Below are 22437 nucleotides of genomic sequence, written 5' to 3' on the forward strand. Positions count from 1 at the left end.
TAGATCTCTACAAGAATTATGAGATTTGTCAACCATCGTGAGTCCAACAATTTTCTTTTGCAATGTTTATACCTACCTGCTGTCAGATGAATTATGCCAGAAAATTATTCCATGCTTCATTAAAGAGTGAAAGCAAGCAAAATAAATTGATTTGAGTGTGAGTGTTTCTGATATGCGACATAGATCTAACTGTATAACATGCTCCACTTAGCTTTGGAACCAAATGATTGATATGGTTTTTCCAGCTTAAATGATCATCAATTTATAAATTGAGGAATTCTGTAATTACTGCCTCTCCTATATATTTATCATTACATCCAATTTTTAATGGATACTGTGGTGAGTTTTTGTTATTAATTTTATTACATTTGTTCTAACTAGATTCATGGTCGGTTTATTTACAGAAAACCATTCATCCATTTGCAGAGAACTTTGTTTGACTTTGTTTTGACTAGAAATTGTGACACTAGTGTCATCAGCTGATATTACTAGTATTTATGAGGTGTTTGGTATAGGAAGGAGGTCACTTATATAGATTAGGAAAAGCAAAGGCCCTAAAATTTACCCCTGGGGAACTCCCATCATTTTTTGTTGCCCAATTTGAGTATGTACTTTGGGTTAAATTTGATAAATTTATTTCCATCTTTTGTTTTCTATCTGTTAAGAAGGATCTGAACCAAACTATCTCTCTGTGTTCTGTCAATGTGACAAATTTATTTAGTTTTTAAATCCAAAATTTTGGTCTATGAAAATTTTTCCTGTCAAGATAAACCAGAGTAAAATATGACAGAGCAACTGACACAGATGAAGGGATCAACTATAATCCTTGTAATTGGAAAAATGCAAGGGCTTAACTATGGCATTACTGTTTTTGTTATCATCATCAGTGAAATAATAAAAACAGCAACAATGATGATCATCACTGTTATTTAGTTTCTAGTTCATTTAAAATGTCTTTGTTCATTTTCTAGTCTGTCCATAAAAATTTTACATTCTGCCTTGTGAAGTTGGTCTCAGCAGTTGTATTTCTGAATTTATCTTTGGCCACTATTGTTCAGATTTCACTACCATGTAGGAAAGTTGGAGAAGATAAATAATAATAAAAAAAACTCCGTGGTTTTTAGTCCGCAAGCGAACTCTACTGACCGAGCGACCGCTGCTTGTCGGCAAATGTTAAAAATATTTTTGTTCTAATATTTTCTTTAATGTTAATGGCTTAAATGCATTGCATAAGATGCAAATTTTTATATTTCTGGAGAAAGGCAGAACATCTATGTGTTTCATTTTAATATCCTGATTCATAAATGAATATAAATTTACCAGTTGTATCATTGAGCACTGCCAGAACCTCTACATGTGTGTCACCACGTCTGTTAATGGCTTCCCTTAACATCTGAACTGCATCACGACCAACCACCGATGGACAGTTGAATGACTTGGTCCATGTCAAGAGAATACCAACATCCAGACCCTTTTGGATCATGGGGAATGAGAAAGTAAATCCTGAAGGAGAGCAAGAAAGAGCAATGAAAAAGTCTGTAAGTGGGAACAAACAGAATTTTTATAACAGCTATTGAAAATCTATTTTTACATACATTCATATAGACAACTACAACTATGGCATAGCTCAGGAAGTTAGGCACTTGCTACTCTTAACAGGGCCTCAGTTCTAAGTGTTTTCATGTAAGATTTTTAATGCATAAAGTGGCATTGGAGTAGGGTTTTCTCTGAGCTTCTTTGGGTTTTTCTGTTCTAAAATCATAATTCCACCATTGCTCCATATGCCACACTAAGGATTCTGTTCTTAAGAATGGGCTAGTTTGTTATGTAAGGTCAACTGCAGATGAAGAGCTTCAGCTTCAATCTTCACAGAGACCGAACAATGATTCAGCCTCTTGTGATTTTTAAGTAAAACAAAAATTCCCAGTATAAGACAGCTCAAATTTTTATTATACTGAAGCAAAAATAAAAATTACCATGTTCAAGGTTATCATCAATCTCCCAAACAACTCATTCAACTTACATGTGTCTGAAATAATTCTTACCTAATGGCAACCTTGTTCCACCGAGATTCTGACTTCGAACAAAATCACTGACACATTCTGCCAAGAAGTCGAAGAGTCGCTCTCCGCAACCCAGCCTCAGCTCTTCTCGTATGTGATAGCGCTTCACATTTTCTCGTATAAGGGCACCATTAGACAACTCCAGAAGGATAACTCTGAAGTTGGTTCCACCCAAGTCCAGAGCAAGGAACATACCTTCCTCTGGATGAAAACAACATGAAATTTGTAAAGGCAGTGGAGTGTCAAGTATGGTAACAATTCTATGGATATGGCGAGGAGTAGGACTGAGTCATTCAATGAACAACTAAGAATAAGAAGAACTGAGTTAAGAATATTGGCCCTCCATTTGGCTGTTTCCCAAGTGCAGACTGAATGGGGAAATAATATTTCTGAGTGAACGAACAGAAGGTAGATAGAAGTTGGGAGAGACTTACCAAGGAAGCAAAGATCCCTTAAAAGGACGTTTTTATCTGGGCAGTGTGAATGTGAGTAAAAATAAAAGAAAATTAATGAGCAGACTTTGAGGACAGAGTAAGGGGGAAAATTACTGGAAAAGACAGAAAATAAAATAAATAAAAACATGGATCTGAATGTAACGACAGAGAATAAATGGAAGTAAGGAGAACAGAACAAAGAACAATACCCCTTTAAGGGGTCGTATACAAGAATAAAGTAAATGCCTTACTCTTCTAACCTGATGGATGGAGCACATTCTACCCAAACACTAGTAACTACCCATCAGTCTACGCTGAGTCACATCTCAGAAGACAATATTTTTCACAGTCATTATCATGAAAACTTCAAATCTCTCTAACTTTCATCAGGAAGAATGTCTCGGTACTCTTGTTTCTCAAGACAATACATATCCATTCCTTATAAAAAAAAAACAAGAAACTAACTCTGTGGCCTGTAGACCGCAAGCGAATTATACCGACCGAGTGACCGGCACTTGTCGGCGAAGTTAGTGCTAACTTTAGCGGATAGAGAGTGTCTTGTGGTCAGCGCAACGAATACCCACGGCCCTTAATTTCGGTTTTCTAGACCAGAGCCTCCATTTCCTTGAAACAGATCCTCAATTATCCTCACGAGGCTCTGTGAACCCCGTTCCAGACCCACTACTTCTCAGAAAATCTGGTAGCGCCGGAAATCGAACCGGGACCTCTGGATCTGTAGGCAGAAACTCTGGCGACTAGACCACAGAGGCGGTCTTCCATTCCTTATTATTAAATAAAATTCATTAATGAAGAAGAATACAGAGCTACTTAATTACCAGTTCCATTGGGCAGTTCTGGGATATAAGTGTTCTCCATCTGCAAAGACGATGGTTGTTCGTGTATTCCACGCTCCACCTCACTATGGAATACTTCCTTGATGCGCAACACTTGGGCTCCAGTCAGATGGATCTTCTTCAATGCGTCTTCCACCTGTATAAATAAAAAATCAGGGTGAGATGAGTAAGCTTCTATTTTTATTTTATTGCTAGTGGGGTGGGACTAAGTCTCTTGTACTGCGGCCACTTCTGGCCTAGTGTACCAGCCCCAGATGATAGGTGAGAGCGATTGTGGGGCAATTGGTGGAATGAAGATTGGTAGGGGAAATCGAAGTACTCGGAGAAAACCTGCCCCAAGGCCACTTGGTCCACCACAAATCCGCTTGAACAGACCCGGGATCGAACCCGGGCCGCCAAGGTGGGAAGCTAGCGAATAATCGCTTGAGCAATGGCGCGGCCTAGCAATCCTCTTAAGTACAGTCAGTCTGCAGGATAAAATAAGGATCTGATTATAACCTCAGAGAGACTGAGCAAGAACCAGTCCCTGCTTTGTTTCATGTCGTTGTTATTAATATGTGATACACACTTTAATGTGGTGGAAACCAGTTAGAAAACCAGAATGAAAATTGGAAGACAACATTACTATACGTGAGATCTGAAGTTTTTGAGGCGGAGAGTGTCAAGATGAGACTCCATTACGTTTCGTAGATGGGCACCAATGTTTCGGAGGGATCAGCTACCTGTCTTCAGCTTAAAGATGGAATGTTCATACCCACCTACCGAACTACATGGGACGACAGCTTTGAAGACCATAATCTTAACATTAGGATAAAGCTTCGGGAGGTTGTAATGAATTACATAGACAGAGCTTCCTCTAGAATCTTTGTAACGTCAGGCTTTGCAGTTAACAGATTTTAACCTTGGTATTCGGCTAAAAACTCATTTTATATTTATTACAATATATTACCTGCTCAAGTAAAGACAAGGTAAAGTTGTCCCTATGCTTAACTAATTAAGCACTACGCCATGAAGGCGTGGTCAGCTACATGCCCCTGTCGTTTTACCCCGCGGAAATAGCCCCTGGAACCCCCAGGATAAGGGGCTGAGTGGGCCTCAAATATAATCAGATATTGTCTTACTCTTTCAATCTATTTTTTGGACAAATGAAACCATATTCTGATTAAGTGAGACTATACGACAAAGTGGATACTTGTATTCAAATATGCGTATTTTTTTAAACAGGCTGTACTCTTCCTATGACGTTAACTTCCGCCCTCCCCCCTTCCTCTTCAGCCATCGGCACTGTTAGGCCATCTTTTCCGCTAATACAACAGCTGACCTTGTCCCTCAACGTTCATCCTCGCGGCAAGGTCATGGTCCGACCTTCCACTCGCAGTTTTGTTCACTGCAACAGTGGCACAAATTTCCATACGTTTTCAGTGGTAAAAGATAAAGGCCCTGTGCTTAGCTAATTAAGCACTACGCCATGAAGGCGTATGAGGGAGTGAATGTATCGATCCGCATTTTCTTGACCTCGGTACTAGCTGGGGGTGTGGTCAGTTTCACGCACCGATCGCTTTACCCCCGGGTAAATAGCCCCCGGTGCCCATTGGATAGGACGTCGGGCGAACCTCAGAGCCGGTCTTGACCGGTCTTGACGACGTTAAGAAGAGAAAATTCTTGACTCTACCGGGACTCGAATTCGGACCCCTTGGCCGTCCAGCACGTAGCCAGTCGCTATACCGACTACGCTACCTCGGCTCAAGTACATATTCAGTGATGGCATCCATAGATATATTCGTTTCTAATACGCGTCTGCAACACGAGCCAGGTGGATGTTTACCTTAGCACTCCTAATCCATCATTCTTTGTGTATACATTGATTATTCCCAACTCTGTCGGCACATCCGTATTCATAAAACACAGCAGTGACGTCACACACACTGTGCATGACTTTAATTAAGCACCACGCCATTATGACGTATGCAGAATGGAAGTATAGCTCCATGTATTCTTAACATGGGATTGGGTGGAGGTGAAGGTTAGCTTTACGCCCCGGCCACTTTACCCCTGACACTTGTTGGACAGGAGACTGGGTCGGACTTACAGATGATCCTGAAGCTGTGCAGACGAGAAAAATCTCTGGTTCCTGCCAAGAATCAAACCACGACTCCTTGGTCGTCGGCCCATAGCCTGAGCTATTCAGACTCCCGCGCTGACCAAACATGTGAAGGGTCAGCTGTTAAATTAAACTTTCATAAATTTAAACTCAATTGCCTTTGCGTGATGAATGTTGAAGGGCATTTCCTATATAATTATTATACATGATTTGCAGATTAATTAGTTTACGTTCAGAATGTTAATATTAAGAGGGCGTTCGAACTCAGTGTTGACCTACCACCAGGGATCATCGAAAGACGCTCTGTATTTTGAAAATCGTAAAAATGTAAAACATAAATTATACAAATAAATTTAGGTGTGAATGTAGTAACAAATCAAAATCTAATTCTTGAGGAAATTAGGAGCAGATTGAGTTCAGGTAAGCCTTGCTTCCATTCAGTTCAAAAGCTTTTTGTCTTCTCGTCTGCTGTCTAGAAGCCCAAAAATTAAAATATATAGAACTATAATATTTCCTCGAGTTTTGTATGGGTGTGAAACTTGGTCTGTGATAATAAGGGAAGAACATAGACTGAAGGTATTTAAGAACAGGGTGCTGAGGAGAATATTTGAATTGAAGAGAGATAAAGTGACGGGAGGCTGGAAAAAACTGCATAATGAGGATATTCATAACATGTATTCTTCTCCAAGTGTAATTAGAATGATCAAGTCAAGGAGGATGAGGTGGGCAGGGCACATAGCACGAATGGGGCAAAAGAGGAACGCATATAGGATCTTGGTTGGACAGCCGTAAGGAAAAAGACCACTAGGAAGACATAGATGTGGGTGAAGGATAATATTAAACTGGATTTTAGAGAGATGGGATGTGGTGGTCAGGACTGGATTGATCTGGCTTAGGATAGGGGTCAGTGGAGGGCTCTTGTGAACACTGTAATGGGCCTTCGGGTTCTATAAAATGTTGGGAATTTCTAGAGTAGAGTAGAGTAGTTAAGTGTAAACGTATACAAATTTTCTCAGTTCTGATTACAGTGTCCGGGCGTCTAAAGCTTAGACGACCTAAGACAGTGCAGCTGAGGAGCACGAACTTCGCTCGGAGCTCGGGTATATGCCCGAGTACCACTTTGGCGTCCTGTGCAGGCAGAATTCTCGGAATAGGCCGAAGATTACAAAATGAGCAGCAGCTGAAGTGGGAGAGAATTCGTCTCATCATAAAGTAAAATGAAGCAGAAGAGGAACAGTTAAGAAAGAAAATGAGGTTTCAAGACGACGACGACGACGATGATGACGATGATGATGATGAAGAAGAAGATTTTCGTATTTCAGGCCTGGTGAATACGTGCCAGGCTACACAATGTTATAACCCAGAATACCACAATCTAAAACGAAAAAATAAAAATTTCTGAAATAATTACACAATTCCAAGTGTTTATACATGTTAATGACATATCTCATTACCAAACAAATTCACTGTAACTCTAATTTTCATTTCTTTTTCTATGGCTCTATAGCCTCTTGGACTTTGGCCACTTTTTCAGTTTCTTAGTCTATTCACAGTAGGTAGGACTCCTTGGACGGGGGATCAGCCCGTCGTAAGGCCGCTGCCTGCACACAGAGAGCAACACAATTCGCTTAGTGGGGGGTGGAGTCCAAATGGGTCCCCTCGGCACGGCGGCCACTGATTGGCCTATTGTAGCCTGCCCTGGGTGATTATGATGATGGAGAATTTGGTGGAATGAGGATTGGCAGGGGAAACCGAAGTACTCGGAGAAAACCCGCCCCAGCGCCACTTTGTCCATCACAAATCCCACTTTACCAGACCCGGGATCGAACCTGGGCCGCCGCGATGGGAAGCCAGCGACTAACAGCCAGAGTTGGAACTCTAGCCCAGAGCAACACAAACGCAGAATAAACACACACAGACATCCATGCCTCAAGTGGGATTGGAACCCACGACCCCAGTGCTGAAGCGGACGATGACGGTTCATGCCTTAGACCCTGCGGCCACCGTGATCGTCGTAGTTCCAATTAGGGAGATATTTAATTAGCAGGAGTTCATTAACGTCTGCTCTGTTAGCAGAAGCTTTATGGGAATAGCGCCTGCAAAGTGATAATTCGACTATACGCAGTATATAAGAGTCAAGGAAGTTGCTCTACACTCACGGCGCACAATCTTTCCACTTCATCTCACAGCTGAAGTGGAATGGTTTGGGGTCTCTTGTACACATATATTTCCGTCTTAAATGCAACTTATTATCTAGTCACGCTTCTAATAATATGTTAAACATACTGTCACATGTGTGACTATAGAAAGGGTTTGGATTGGTAATTGGTTTTTTTGAACATGTCTCAGGCCGGCGGCCATCTCACGGCAACTTCCCACCCTTCTCATTGCTGTCTCAGTACTCTCTTCTCGAAGTCAAAGTCAAATTCATTTTACGACTGGCAGTTTACCGCCAATCAGTTCGTCTTGACGTCAGCCCCTTGAGGCCCACGACCATAGATTATTTTTCCAACTGAATTCTTGCGGTAATAGTCCTTATGTAACATCCTCTCTGAAGAGAAGATGGGGTTGTCTCTGCTCGTTTCGGACGTTCCTCCGACGTTTCGGAGGAACGTCGATTCACACAAATCTGCAGGGCGCCACATCCCAGAAGACGGTATTCTTCATAGTGAATTTTTAGTGTTTTTTCTGTCTTACTGAGAACTTTTCCCATTATCTCGATCGGTCGGGTAAATTACTGCTCGCCTTTGTCAGCACAGTCATTCTTGGTTTGGAGTCCTACGGAACTCACTACCATATTTTACTGCCTCACGGATCTGGGAGTCGTACAATCTGAGTCCTTCCACTACCTCACTTTCGTCTACCTTATTCTACGTGTATGCTTTCACTTTCAGACCATTTGATGATGATGATGATGATGATGATAACTATTATATATAAATGAAAGCACGGAAAGACTATGCAAACTTAGAGAAAATGGCATTCATATTTTCAATAAGATAATGAAAGGAATTGGATCAATTCATCAGATAACTTTTCCGACATTGTACTAATTGAAGATGATTAATATAAGTCGAAATCCCTAGTGGATTTTCGAATAAATACGTGTATCAGATATCGCAAAAATTGTGTTTCTGATCTTGTGGAACACAATTTTATTGATGGGTTGATGTAACGGAAAGTCAATGCGAAAGCAAACGTCTGATGTTAGATGCCGATTACATTGGTTCTGCCTGTAGATAACTAAACCTGGGAGTTAGCCTGGCTTTCATAATTTTCCTGGATATTCAGTGATAACAGGTTTGTAGGAAGTTGTTTACGTGCAGAGGAAAAGACTAATATACTGCTTATTTGAAAATAAAGAGATCAAGGAAACTGGAAGTAACAGGCTCCGGTTATGATACTCAGAATTATGAATCATCACTTACTAATGCGATAACGATTAGAAACAAAAAATAAAACAAATTCCGTGGCTTTAGTCCACAAGCGAACTATACCGACCGAGCGACCGTCGCTTGTAGGTGAAGTTAGTGTGAACTTTAGCGGATAGAGGGTGTCGCGTGGTCAGTGCAACGAATCCCACGGCCGTTAATCTCGGTTTCTAGACCGGAGCCGCTATTGCCTTGAAATAGCTCCTCAATTATCCTCACGAAGCTAAGTGGACTCCGTTCTAGACTCACTACTTCTCAGAAAATCTGGTAGTGCCGGAAATCGAATCCGGACCTCTGGATCTGTAGCCAGGAACTCTGACCACTAGACCACAGAGGCGGTCTGGCTTAGCCGAAACACGTACCAAATTCGATTGTTGTGATGTAAAAGTTCCATTTATCTTCCAGATGTTTTTTTTCTTTGGCGCTACAAATCCAATTTGGGCCTTGGCCTACCTCCATGAAACTATCCGTTTCACTTCGGTTTACTAGATCTTAGACATTCGGTAGGACTCTTTGGGAGAGGATTAGCTCCTCGCAAGGCCTCTACCTATACACAGACACAGAAACACGCACATATATACATAAACACTAAACTTCCATGCTCCGAGTGGGATTCGAAACAACGGTCCCGGCTTCCGAGCGAGCGAAGACAGTTCATGCTTCAGACCACTCGGCTACCGTGACCGTCCTGGATAATGTTTACATATCTTTAAAAATCCATAAATTTAAATTGAAAATTTAACATAGCATAATATATTTCATAGTCTCTTCATCAAGTTTTTAATTAAAAGTTGATTGGACAGTGTCCTTTCCGATAAACTTATGCCCACTCTCCGCTGTAGTTGGGATCATTGCTCCCAGCACAAGGGTTCGCAATAACCTCGCTGTGTAGCGACTGAGTTTCCAGTTACATTGAAAGGCACATTACTGAGTTCATTTCCGTCTCTTGAAATTGAGGTGTCTCAAACTATGGTGCTCGGATAGGCGAGGAATATTCGGCAGATCCGCTGAGGATGTATAAACAAAACGTTTTTATTCTGCTTTGAATCATTGGGTTCTCTTGCCTGTTACCGTCTAGAATTAATTAATACAAATTGTTTCAATATTTTTAAAATCTTGAACAGGATGGCGCTATTTAAGTCCACATTGCAACCAGAAACAGGTACGACACAAAAAATATCCAACATCCAACTTTACAGTTTTTAAAAATTAGAAATATTTTTACAACTTCGTAAGAGCTACATGTTTAATAAGATTATAATATTCAACACTAATATGGATCCACATCAGAATATTTCAATAACAAGGGGCGTAGTTAATGAAACTGCCTGATTATGGTCCCAAATGTGGACCGAAACATGTAGCAGTTATTAAATAAAATCAAAGTAAAAGTTTGATTGGTTCATTTTGAAATATTTGTTGTGGTGACTGCCAGAATATCACAAATCATAATACACAAGAGAATGCAAACAGTAAAGACGTTATTTAAATTATATAGAATTACTTTACACAAGCAGTTGTCAAATTAGAGCCCTTCTTCAAAACTAAAATTATATTCAGAATACTGGGTTTTTCTTACTTTTTTCCAACGTCCGGAATTCTAGGTAACAGAGGACACGATGTTTCGGAAACTGGATCTGTTTCCGTCTTCAGGTGAGAAAGGATGACACCTACTCAGTTGGGCCTCTTAGAAAGAGCTAATCTCTATCACTGGAAAAGGTCCAAAAACCCAGTAATTCTGTGTGTCATCCACCATCGTCAGAACCCTTTAGAATTTAAAATAATATTATGGAAAATACTGGGACTATTTTCCTGATTCTTGGGCTTCTTAAAAACGTTAATTTCATTAGGGACATTTCTTACTTTTTATTTATCAATAGTTCATTTGGCAACGCTATCAATAACTCAGGTTTTATTGTATCGAAAAATAGAATAATAAATTGGAAAAGATGTGAAGGAAGCGGTCGAGGCCTAACTTGAGGTACCATACCAACATTCGCGTAAAAGGCTTAAAAAACCACGAAAACTTCGGATCAAAATAGTCAGTGGCTCAACTAAGATTCGAATATTATACCTCCCGAATACAAGACATAAGCATGATGGCTTCTACTAACTGGCTGCGTGACATGTTCTTCAAAGCGTCAGAATTCGTCCAGTCCCGCGCATCAACGCCATAGCTGTTCGTTCGTATCTTCCGGACAAAGCACACAGACTTAAAGCAGAATAATTTCGTCTTATGATACACGGCAGACAAACTATTAGAAGTTCTTAAACATGAAAAATGGCAAAGGATCTTAAGAAGATTGAAACCTCAGGATCGTCCCTCAGTATTTCAGGGACAGGGAGAGAAGCTCACATAATGCGTGTACCTAGGGACACTACTGAAACACGTGGGGCGCAGGCACAGTGAGAACACACGAGAGGTGGATTCCCGGACGGAAGATGGCCGTGTGTGTAATTAGGTAACTTGAAAAATTCAATGACCTCATCGAGAATTGAACCCGTGACCTTCTGGCTTGTACCATAGTGCCTCAACCAACTACGTTACAGCGTGCCCCTAGAGGAATTTCATAAAATGCGCATATTCATGTATGTCGTATTACTGGAATGTCTTTATCATATTAGCGACAGGTCCTTTACTATGTTTCACATTGCTGCTGCAACATTTTAAATGCAACAAGAAATTACGGTTTGAACTCGCGAAGTCCAGGCGTTTTCCTAACGCAGATCTCCAGTCCTATAAATCTTCCGTTGCCAACGTCTTATTTACATAACATAATTTCTAACACAACGACAGTATATAATGTAACAACCGGCCTAACATGCTGACATGCGCAGATAATGACACCAAGAAACCCAATTAGAGTGAAACTGTGTTGTTTGCAGTTGTGCATATATTCTTCTTCTTTTGCCAGATTAGGCGCTGTGGTCTGTTTTCATTCAGACGTAATATGAAATTACGTATCTTACAGACAACTGATAGAACTCCTTGGACGGGAGATGATCCTGCCGCAACGCTCCTACCTACAGAGAACAGAGAGGAAAAAACACAGAGCGTGTTTCGAACCTGCCTTTCCTACGTTCGCACCGGGCACGGTAGCTAAGCGGTCTAAGGCATGAACTGTCTTCGCTCGCTCGGAAGTCAGGATTGTGGGTTCGAATCCCACTTAGGGCATGGATATTTTGTATGTGTATGTGCGCTTTTCTGTGTCTGTGTTGTTCTGTGTTTAGGTAAAGGCTTTGCGACGAGCTGATCACCCGTCCAAGGAGTCCTACCATCTGTAAAATGACCAAATAACTGAGAAATCAGCCCCATGCGCCAAAGTGGGAGCGAAAGGAGAAAAGAAATCCTATGTTCGAGCGGGAGAAGGCACGTTCTGCCTTAGACTTTGCGACCACTGTGACGGGCTTGTACTTATATTAAAAACATTATTTCAAACAGAATTCTCCCTTGCGTAACTTAAATACTTCATTAATTATCGCAATCAGATCGGAAGCTAAATACAGTATTCACGCAACAGATATTTTATTGTTTCATATTCTGAAGGGAAGAACCTTAACAAAATTTCATATTTTTAGAAGATCTACTACCATACGTAATTTCAGGACCCCGAGATTAAGTAGCAGAGCGTCGTTGCCATCTTAGAATTTGTGTGACCGCTGTGTTGTCGTGACCAATTGTAGGAAATCAAAATGTATGAGGTTAGGATGGACTGTAATGGCATAACATTAATAGAAAAACTTTGTGAAATATAAGTTAACTGTTTCAAACATTGAAATGGCCGACACACCCACAAAATGGTGACATATTTTCCTTACTTTAGATATTGAAAGTAGGCTAAAGGGCCGGCTACTAAGAATTCTGTTCTTTACAATAATAGGATTAATAGCATTGGACAGCAGTTTTCTCGGTTCCAATATGTTCTACGAAACCGCATAACTTGAATTAAATCAGAAGTTGAAATATGGATACCTGGCAGGCTTGATAGCACGGATCAACACTACTGCCTTGTCAAGATCAACTTTCCTTGTGCGTCCAGTCGAATATATGGCTTGACATGAGTGGTTACACTGGAAGGAACAGTCCGTAAGTTCTAAGTTCTGTAGTCCTTTCTTGCTATATTAAGTGGAAAAGGGGAAGCTCGCAAGAGCGTAGAGAGGGACAAGGCAGACGGCCTTGACAGGACACGAATTGCTCCATACCTTAACCTGTTTGTTGACTTGAGTCATATTATGGCTGCTGATAGGAGTCACTGGTCCGTCTCTACACATGCTTTAGACCTTCCACCATTTCGGTCTCCGAGAAATGTTGATTTAGCACACGTAAATTTCTGTTACCTCAAAATGTGTAAATGAAGAAACTTGTGGAATATGTTAAGTTAGTTTAACATGAGAACATTCTATTCTACAGATTTCGTTACAACCATAACACAGCTTGCCGGTCACGGTAGCCGAGCGGTCTAAGTCAAGTACTGCCTTCGCTCGCTTGGAAACCGGGATCGTGGGTTCGAATCCCACTCAAGGCATGGATGTTTAGTTTGTGTGTGTGAGTTTTTCTGTGTATGTACGGGTAGAGGCCTTGCGACGAGCTGATCACCCGCCCAAGGAGTTCTACCGAATGTGTAAGATCTAGAAAAACCAAAGTGAACGGAGAAGTTCATGGAGGTAGGCCTAGGCCCACTGGGGCTGTACTGCCAAGGAAAAAAATACAACAGTTTAGGTGGTTAATCGCCGGTTTCAAACTGTGACTGGCCAGGACATGTGGCATTTGTGGAGGATTTCTCCAAGTACTAAGGTTTCCCCTGTCAATTCTCATTCCACCAACTGCTCTACACTCATCAATCGTCCTATAATTGACGCTATATATTCTCGACACTGACAGCATCGTTAAACAACCAACTTAACTAACAAACGGATATTTCTACTTTTACTTTGTTAAGTTACTCCAGGTCAAAACTTAGAAGTATCCCATACTTTCCTATCAAGTCTAGTTACGTAACTCATATAACGAGGAAACGTTCCTTAGACTGGCGTTTCTCTACCCGTAGTCCGCGGACCACTACCACCGCAATTGCCGTTAACAAGGCACAGACCAAACCACGTCTGAAGAAAAAATTACATTTTTTAAAATATCCGTTTACTTTTAGCAACTAAATAATTCGCCATCTCCATTTGGCGGGAAGATTCACGTGCCCTGATCACTGGGACGGTTATGCCAACGGAACGTCTGGTGGACTCACACTTATCACCCAGGTGGAAGTGTATGGGACAGACAGAAGCAGCCCCTGGTCTTCCAGGTCGGAAGATGGACGTGACGCTAACGTTGGCTACGAGAACGAAATAGGAATCTGTTGTAAGAGAAAATTAGAATATACGAAACTGTGGTGTTGCCTGTGGTTGTGTATGAGTGTGAAACTTGGTCTCTGACATTATGGGAGGAACATAGACTGAGGGCGTTTGAGAACACGGCGCTGAGGAGAATATTTGGACCGAAGAGAGATGAAGTGACAGGAGGTTGGAAATAACTGCATAACGAGGAGCTTCATAACTTGTAAGCTTCTCCAAGTATAATTAGAATGATCAACTCAAGAAGGGTGAGATGGGCAGGGCATGTAGCGCGAATGGGGGAGACGAGGAATGCATATAGGATATTGGTGGGGAAGCCAGAAAGAAAGAGACCACTAGGAAGACCAAGACGTAGGTGGGTGGACAATATTAAAATGGATGTTAGAGAGATAGGATGGGATGGTATGGATTGGATTGATCTGGTTAAGGATAGGGACCAGTGGAAGTCTCTTGTGAACACGTTAATGAACCTTCGGTTCCATAAAATGCTGGGAAATTCTTGAGTAGCTGCACAATTAGCGACTTCTCAAGAAGGGCTCAGCTCCAATAAGTTAGTTAGTTGTAAAAGAGGCAAAGGATCTTAGAGGGCCACAGGTATCTAAGTAAATAATTCTTGTAGCAAATTACTAAGGCCCACGCTAATTTCAGATGCGTTTAAAAATCAACAGTCATTCTCAGCTTTATCCAACCAGTCCATGCATTCATCAGTAATTTCGTTCAGATTACAGGTTTTTGCTCGTAATCGAAATGGCAGGCAAAACCTACACGTCTATTCCGTGTCTACAATATCACTGAGAATGCGTCATCATCAGGCAATGACATAGGTCATTATACCATTATTATGAAGTTAAAAGATTTTATTTTCGGTAAGGTAAAGTTTTCCCTGTGCTTAATTAATTAAGCACTACACCATGAAGGCGTATGGAGGAGTGGATATATAGATCCACATTTTCTTAACCTCGGCACTATTTGGAGGTGAGTAGTCAGCTTCACGCCCCTGCCACTTTACTCCTGGAACAGGAGGCTGGGTGGGCCCCAGAGTCGGTCTGGACGACGAGGAGAAGATAAAATTCTTGATCCTGTTGGGACTCAAACTCCGACCCCTAGGTCGTCCAGCCCGTAGCCAGACGCTGTAGGATCGTTTCTATGGAACGTCCGCGAGATGGGCGGATATGCCAGGGCCGTTTCTAGGAAACGGCTCAGTAAAGACATTTCCGTTCCTAAGCAGGAATGGAAGAGTTGTGTTTTCTACGTGGTTTATGCCGACGGACTATAAGCGAGATGACGTTTGGAGCTGAGTTAGTTGATAGTTCTGTATGTGAATCTGTGAAGAGAGGACTTGAGTCGGAGACAGAGGAATAGCCATTGTTGTAGCCGTTACCAGGAAACGTCTAGTAACAAACTGAGAACACTAGACTGTGTGCTCTAGCGAACTGTGAAGTGTGGAAATAGCGATAGTGTTATAGCTATTTGTAGTTACGATCTATAATCCAATCCAAATCCCGTCTATAGCCACCCCTACACGTGACCGGTACAGTATATAGAGATGGCTCCAGTTGGTTAATAAAATGTAGACTATAATACGTTAGAAATATCTTCATTACTTACTGAATTTACAACATTATTCGAAATGAGATCCTCCATGCTCATTGTACGACTCATAACGCTGTGGTACCTTTCTACGAACTGGCTGACAGATTTAAATCTGAACATTCCCGTTAATCCGAGAAAATGATTTAGGTTAACTGACCTTTGGGCCACTCTGTATACGAATGAAAACGTTTTATGCCTTTCGTTTCCGTTTTTGCGACCAATGGGAGCGGGGATAGCGCAGTCAGTATAGCGACTGGCTACGGGCTGGACGGGAGGAGCCGGGATAGCGCAGTCAGTATAGCGACTGGCTACGGGCTGGACGGGAGGAGCCGGGATAGCGCAGTCAGTATAGCGACTGGCTACGGGCTGGACGGGAGGAGCCGGGATAGCGCAGTCAGTATAGCGACTGGCTACGGGTAGAATGGCCGAGGGGTCAAGAATTTTCTCTTCTTCAAGTCGTCCAGACCGGCTCTGGGGTCCACCCAGTCTCCTATCCAATGGGTATTGGGGCTCTTTCCCCGGGGGTAAAGAGGCCGTTGCGTGAATCTGACCACTCACCTCCAGGTAGTGCCGAGTTCAAGAAAACGTGGATCTATACATCCACTTCCCCATATACCTTCATGACGTAGTGCTTAATTAGTTAAGCACAGGGACAACGGAGAACATTCAAATACAGTACGAAATCTGTTCTGTAGGTCCACTCCTGCCAATATGGAAGGAGCCACGGCTGTTAAAGCGATGGCCATTTCATATAGCAGAATACGAGTATTTTGTGCGATTCAAATTTTTCATGCCCATATTTTCTTCATCACATGAATGAAATTGGGATCGCTGTAGCGTAGTTGGTTGAGGCACTATGCTACAAGCTGGAAGGTCGCCGGTTCGATTTCCGATGAGGCGGACTTTTCAATTTACCTAATCCTTCCAGCCGCAATATCTTCCTGGTGTCGACTCAGGCTCTAACAGAAATGAGTGCCAGGAATGTTCCTGGGGGGTAAAGGGCGGCCATCACGTAAGGCTGATAATCTTACCGCCATCTGTAAGTCGACTGCCTAGAAAACGCGGGAGCCTCGACGTCTCACAACTCTGGGTCTTCACGGCCTGTTACAGGGATAGCTTTACCTTATTTTTTTAACTTGACTCGAGCGAACTTAAATTTCTTAAATTTGGTGCTATTCTTTCTATAAATTTCAGCTTCTATGTACTTTTGCTTATCTTCATACAGAATTTTATATTGTGTTCTACATCCCGCTACTTCAGCCCCGTGAAAGGATCCTCGATGCAGACTGCAGTCTGGGTGGGCTTCAACCCGTTCTATATGCGAAAAGACAAAAATTCTTACCCTTCTCGGGAACCGAACACCGATCTTCTAGACTGAGCTGTCGAAGTTGGTATGTCGTGAACGTAATTCAGAAGCTTGCCGCTGTGTGACACTATGACTAGTTACAATTTGATACAAGCTACTTACAGGATGTAAGATTTGAGGCTTTCACGGCGGTGACTATGAAGAATGCAGTCTTCTGGGATTTGGCACCGTGTATATGTGGTGTTAACCGACGTTTCGGAGGAACGTATCGCCCCCATCTTCAGGGTTGAAGAAAAAGTATAAGTAAATCTGCAAGCGACAACACCGTGAGACACGATAAAGCAGACTAAAGAGTATACCGTTAGAGCAGAGAGGGAAGGGGATGAACTGCAAGTGAACAAGTGAAAGCAGTGGTGTGGGAGGGGTGGGGGAAGGGAGCCGGGACAAGCGATTTTGTGTAGGGGAGAGATAAATAACACCCCCCCCCCTCAGCTCACAGTTAAAGCCCAGCCAGTTAACCTTGCTATCTCTCCCCTACACAAAATCGCTTGTCCCGGCTCCCTTCCCCCACCCCTCCCACACCACTGCTTTCACTTGTTCACTTGCAGTTCATCCCCTTCCCTCTCTGCTCTAACGGTATACTCTTTAGTCTGCTTTATCGTGTCTCACGGTGTTGTCGCTTGCAGATTTACTTATACTTTTTCTTCAACCCTGAAGATGGGGGCGATACGTTCCTCCGAAACGTCGGTTAACACCACATATACACGGTGCCAAATCCCAGAAGACTGCATTCTTCATACTTACAGGATGTCACAGTTGCAATAATGAGGTTCAAGTATCGAAAGCTTGAAAATCGATAGCTTTAGTTTGATATCGCCATAGTATTTCAAGGTGTTATGGCTCATAAATATTATGTACGTCAGGCAAACTCTCGCAAGCTATTCGATGTTCTGAAAACGATCTGACCTCGAGTATCGATTAATTCTGAGACAAAAATAACGCACAGAAAACAAACAGTTTTAATTACTTTTAAGAAATATACTGCCTTTCTCTACCGTGAAAATATATTTATTCATCAAAACGCAATAACTCACATAATCTCAAAGACACATTCCTAACGCTTCACTGAACTGCTGGAACAGAGAACTTCTTGAGAAGATGCTCGCAGTAGTTGCTCAGCTGCCCAAGATATTCCAGCCTTTCTATCTATGGATCTTGCGGACCTTGGTAACTTGTCAGTTTCTTAATCCATACATAGTTAGTAGCATTCCTTGTACGGGGGATCGGCCCAACGCAAGGCCGCTACCTACACACAGAACAACACAAACACAAAATAAACGCACACATACATCCATGCCTCTAGAAGGATTCGAACCCAAGATCTCAGTTTTCGAGAGGGCGAAGATGGTTTCTTGCCTTAGACCACGCGGCCCCTGTGATCGGTTATTCCAGCCTTTCATGAAACTCGAAAATGCATTACCACAATCACAAGAGACTGCAAACAGACCGCACTTTGACCCCCATGAATCCATCCAGCATCCTCACACCATAACTAGACATGACACTCACCCCGCCCGAACTGAAGTACCGATGATTCTCTGGTTTTGACAGGTACACCGTTTTCGTAACTCTTCTCAGTTCCGCCACAGGAAACTTGCGGGACAGACCTCGATTAGGCCACGACCGCTTCCTTCCAAATACTTTTCGTCATTTACCTATCAACCTACCGTTAGGCCCTACATAATTTCCATACTGACCGTGTCGTAAATTAATCTCAAAACATAATTTTTTCATCTACGCTTCGGTCTGCTAAATGTTCTATTTCTCTCAGGTTTCATAACTACAGTGGAGGCACGCGGTAGCGTAGTTGGTTGAGGCACTATGCTACAAGCCGGAATGTCATGGCTTTCATTCCCGATGAGGTCACTGGATTTTTCAGTTGACCTAATCCTTCCAGCCGCGCTATGGCCCTGGGGTCGACTCAGCCTCTAACAGAAATGAGTACCAGGAATCTTGAGGCCGGCCGACGAGTAAGGCTGACAACCTTACCGCCGTCTGTGAATCGATTGTCTAGAAAATGTGGTAACCTCGACATCTCACAAGCTTATGGGTCTCCACGGCCTGTTACAGAGATAGCTTTACTTTACTTTTTACTCGCTTACTTTCTTAACTACAGTTCTGAAAGCATCTGTCATCTGTACTATGTATACTAAAAGGCCAGCCCATCCTATATCTCTATCCTTTATTTGATTACCCTGATAATTTGTGAAGAGAACAATTATATAGTGAAGGCAATGAAACTTCAGATTTCACGAAAGTAGGGAATTTCTGGTCTCGAGTTGTTACAATTTGTGGATATGGCGATGCTACCGAAGTTTCGGCCGATCAAGAACTTAAGTTGCCAACTGGATTTCTTATTCACTCCTGAGCCCTTAGGAGGGCCATCTGCATAATTATCCTGGTCCAGACAAGGCACCAATCCCCACTCTATACCCCCTTTCCACCCGACGCCTTTCAAAACGCAGTGATATATACGCACACAGAAACTCGCAATCTACAGACTTCGAACCTGAAGACGCAGATAGTATGTGCCTCTGAAACGTCGGTAACATCGCCCACATTAACACTGTGTAAAATCCCAATAATAGAATTAAAACCAACAACTAACCACCGTGGAAATCTAAAATCAGTAATAAGGGAATTTTTTGACGGTGACTCACTTTTCTAGTGAGATCCTATACCATGCCGTTGGATGCTCACTTGTTTCATGACACAGTGGAGTCACACTTTACGCGTGGATTGCGGTCTAAAAAAATCACGTATAGCCGAAATTATTGTTGAATCTTCCTTACATCGCACATAAAGTATATGCTTTTGTGTGTGCTCTGTAATATGTATACAAGGAATATAATAAAAGCTACCCCTGTAAGAGGCCGTGGAGGTCCATAGGGTTGCAAGACGTGGAGCCTCCCACATTTTCTCTAGTACAATTGGCTCACAGATGGCGGTAAGTTTGTCAGCCTTACACGCTGGACGCCCTTTAACCCCCAGGAAGCTTCCTGGTACTCATTTCTGTTAGAGGCTGAGGCGACCTCAGGGTCATAGTGAAGCTTGAAGGATTATGTCAATTGGAAAAAATCCAATGACATCGGGAATCGAACCAGCGACCTTCCGGCTTGTAACTTAGTGCCTCAACCAACTATACTACTGCGTACCCCAATATTTTATGTGTGATCTGGAAAAGTTTCTGTGTAGTAAGCAAGCTGGAGGCCAAATGACCTTGATGACAGGCCGTGAGGCGAAAGAGTGTGTACGTAAGTGGACACTGGGCAGGCGTTCCCATATTATGAGAAAACATGTGGAGAGACGCGCTTTCTAAATGAACGCAAGATTTTCCTCATTTCTCCATGTGACGAGAGATGGGGGAGGATAGGCTTTCCCACCGGAGCGCACAGTAGGTCTATAGCTACTATTCATAATAAACATATCAGGAACTAATTTTTTATCTATGCTTATCTCTTTTGCGCTCTATTAAACAAGGATTTAAAATAGTTCACTCTCAAGGTCACACAATCTAACGAAAATACAACAGTAATTGGCTGATAAATAATTTACAGTTATGTTTTTGGTACAGTTAGTATAGATGATGGCGGTCACGGTAGCCGAGCGGTCTAAGGCACGTATTATCTTCGCTCGTTCGGAAGCCTGCAATCGTGGGTTCGAATCCCACACAAGTGATGGATGTTTGGTATCTGTATATGTTTATTCTGTGTTTGTATCGGCCTTGCGACGAGCTGATCACTCGACCAAGGAGTCCTACTGTCTGTAAAATGATCATGAAACTGAAATCAGAAGCCAGGGCCCAAGGGGGCGGTAGAATCAGTGAAAAAAAAGGTAGAGATGATTCAATACAAATTTTCTTCCTTATGTAAAATAAGAAAAGTGACATTCTGATACCAATCTATACCACGCCACACTATAGAATGCACTTATCAAATTCTGTGTATGTGTGTGGTCAAATTACATGGCAATTTTCAACAGACTTCATCTTGAAATGTTCATAAGATCACTCGTGTGGAGGCAGGGTCGAATACCTCCGCCGTGACCCTGCGAGTCGTAGGAGGCGACGAAAAGGAAGTCTCAAATTTGAGACCGTAAAATGTGGTAGCGAGTCCCAAGGGACTCGGACCGGAGAAAGACTGCGCTGGCAAGGACCAGCAGCATATATAAAAGACAGGCCCGTCCTCTCGTCAGAGAGGGAGCCCCACAGAAACAAGACCATAACTGTCAAACAGTAATAAATATCTGGTCATGAGATATGAGGCTCGGAACCAAGACTTACTGACTGGCCGTCAGTCGCAATGTGACTTTGACTTTGCTTTGTGTGGTGGCCCCTATTCGGGTCGTCTGGAAGTTGTAAGAGAATTCTGAAGAGTTCAGTGTGTGAGCAGAGATTCGTCTTTCGTCATTCGTCACAGTGGAAGAGAAGATGCTTCCAGTCCAGTAAGGAATGGAGCGAGTCTTAGACAGACATTGATTGCGAGCTGTTAAAATTGATTGTTAATTGTAAAGAAATGCCAATGAATCCAATCATCCAACCCAGAACCCATTATTATTAGTCACGCAAACCCCGAATACGTAACAATATTTTGAAAATGACTTAACCTATAACAACAGTTCTTCTATATATAAATAAATGTGTGTATATACAGGGTGTCCCAGGAGGAATGTGCCAAAGTTCGGGAGGGTGTTCCTTATGCTAAAGTATGCCGATATAACCCAAAACACCTATGGCCAAAGTTGAACGGTTACGGAGATAATGGCCAGAGAAGTGTGAAACTTTGACAGGTGTTACACACTTGTTGATTACAAAATACATATTAAAACTGGCAGGAATATCTGGTTTCTGTAATGTTAATAATGTACGTAACATCAAACTAACTTGTGAGTGACATGAAGCCATAAAATTGAAGTACAAAATACTCGCTCGCAATGTCACAATTGTCCTTAGGTTCCCAAGCACTATATATGACACATGACTGGCAAGCGCTGACGTAACATGGCTGACTGCGCTATAAGCCGACCACATAACTGTATTAAACGTACATTCACGGAACATCTCTTTTGGAATTTCGTTTCAATTATCTCATGTGGATTATTATGGGACCACGTATGCACAATTCGTAAATTATTTACACCGTCCAGGGTAAAAGACGCCTCATCACTGAATAAAATGACGCTTAACAGTTCGGGATGAGCTTTTATCCAGTGGCACAAATCCATACGCTGTGCATGGTCGCCTGGTTCCA

General features: G+C 42.3%; 1 protein-coding gene across 2 annotated transcripts in view; it reads right to left on the minus strand.

The window, feature by feature from the left end:
• LOC111864979 (hexokinase-2) overlaps positions 1–22437 on the minus strand; it is a 68449-nt gene that overhangs the window by 15528 nt on the left and 30484 nt on the right. For both annotated transcript variants that reach the window (XM_023852639.2, XM_023852640.2), the window contains exons 3-5: positions 3334–3487; positions 2046–2264; positions 1321–1503 (exon numbers count right to left, since the gene is read on the minus strand). In XM_023852639.2, the coding sequence (XP_023708407.1) occupies positions 1321–1503; positions 2046–2264; positions 3334–3487 (556 nt within the window). The remainder of the gene's footprint in view (positions 1–1320; positions 1504–2045; positions 2265–3333; positions 3488–22437) is intronic.

Source organism: Cryptotermes secundus, unplaced genomic scaffold (assembly GCF_002891405.2).
Source record: "Cryptotermes secundus unplaced genomic scaffold, Csec_1.0 scaffold209, whole genome shotgun sequence".
NCBI classification, from domain to species: domain Eukaryota; kingdom Metazoa; phylum Arthropoda; class Insecta; order Blattodea; family Kalotermitidae; genus Cryptotermes; species Cryptotermes secundus.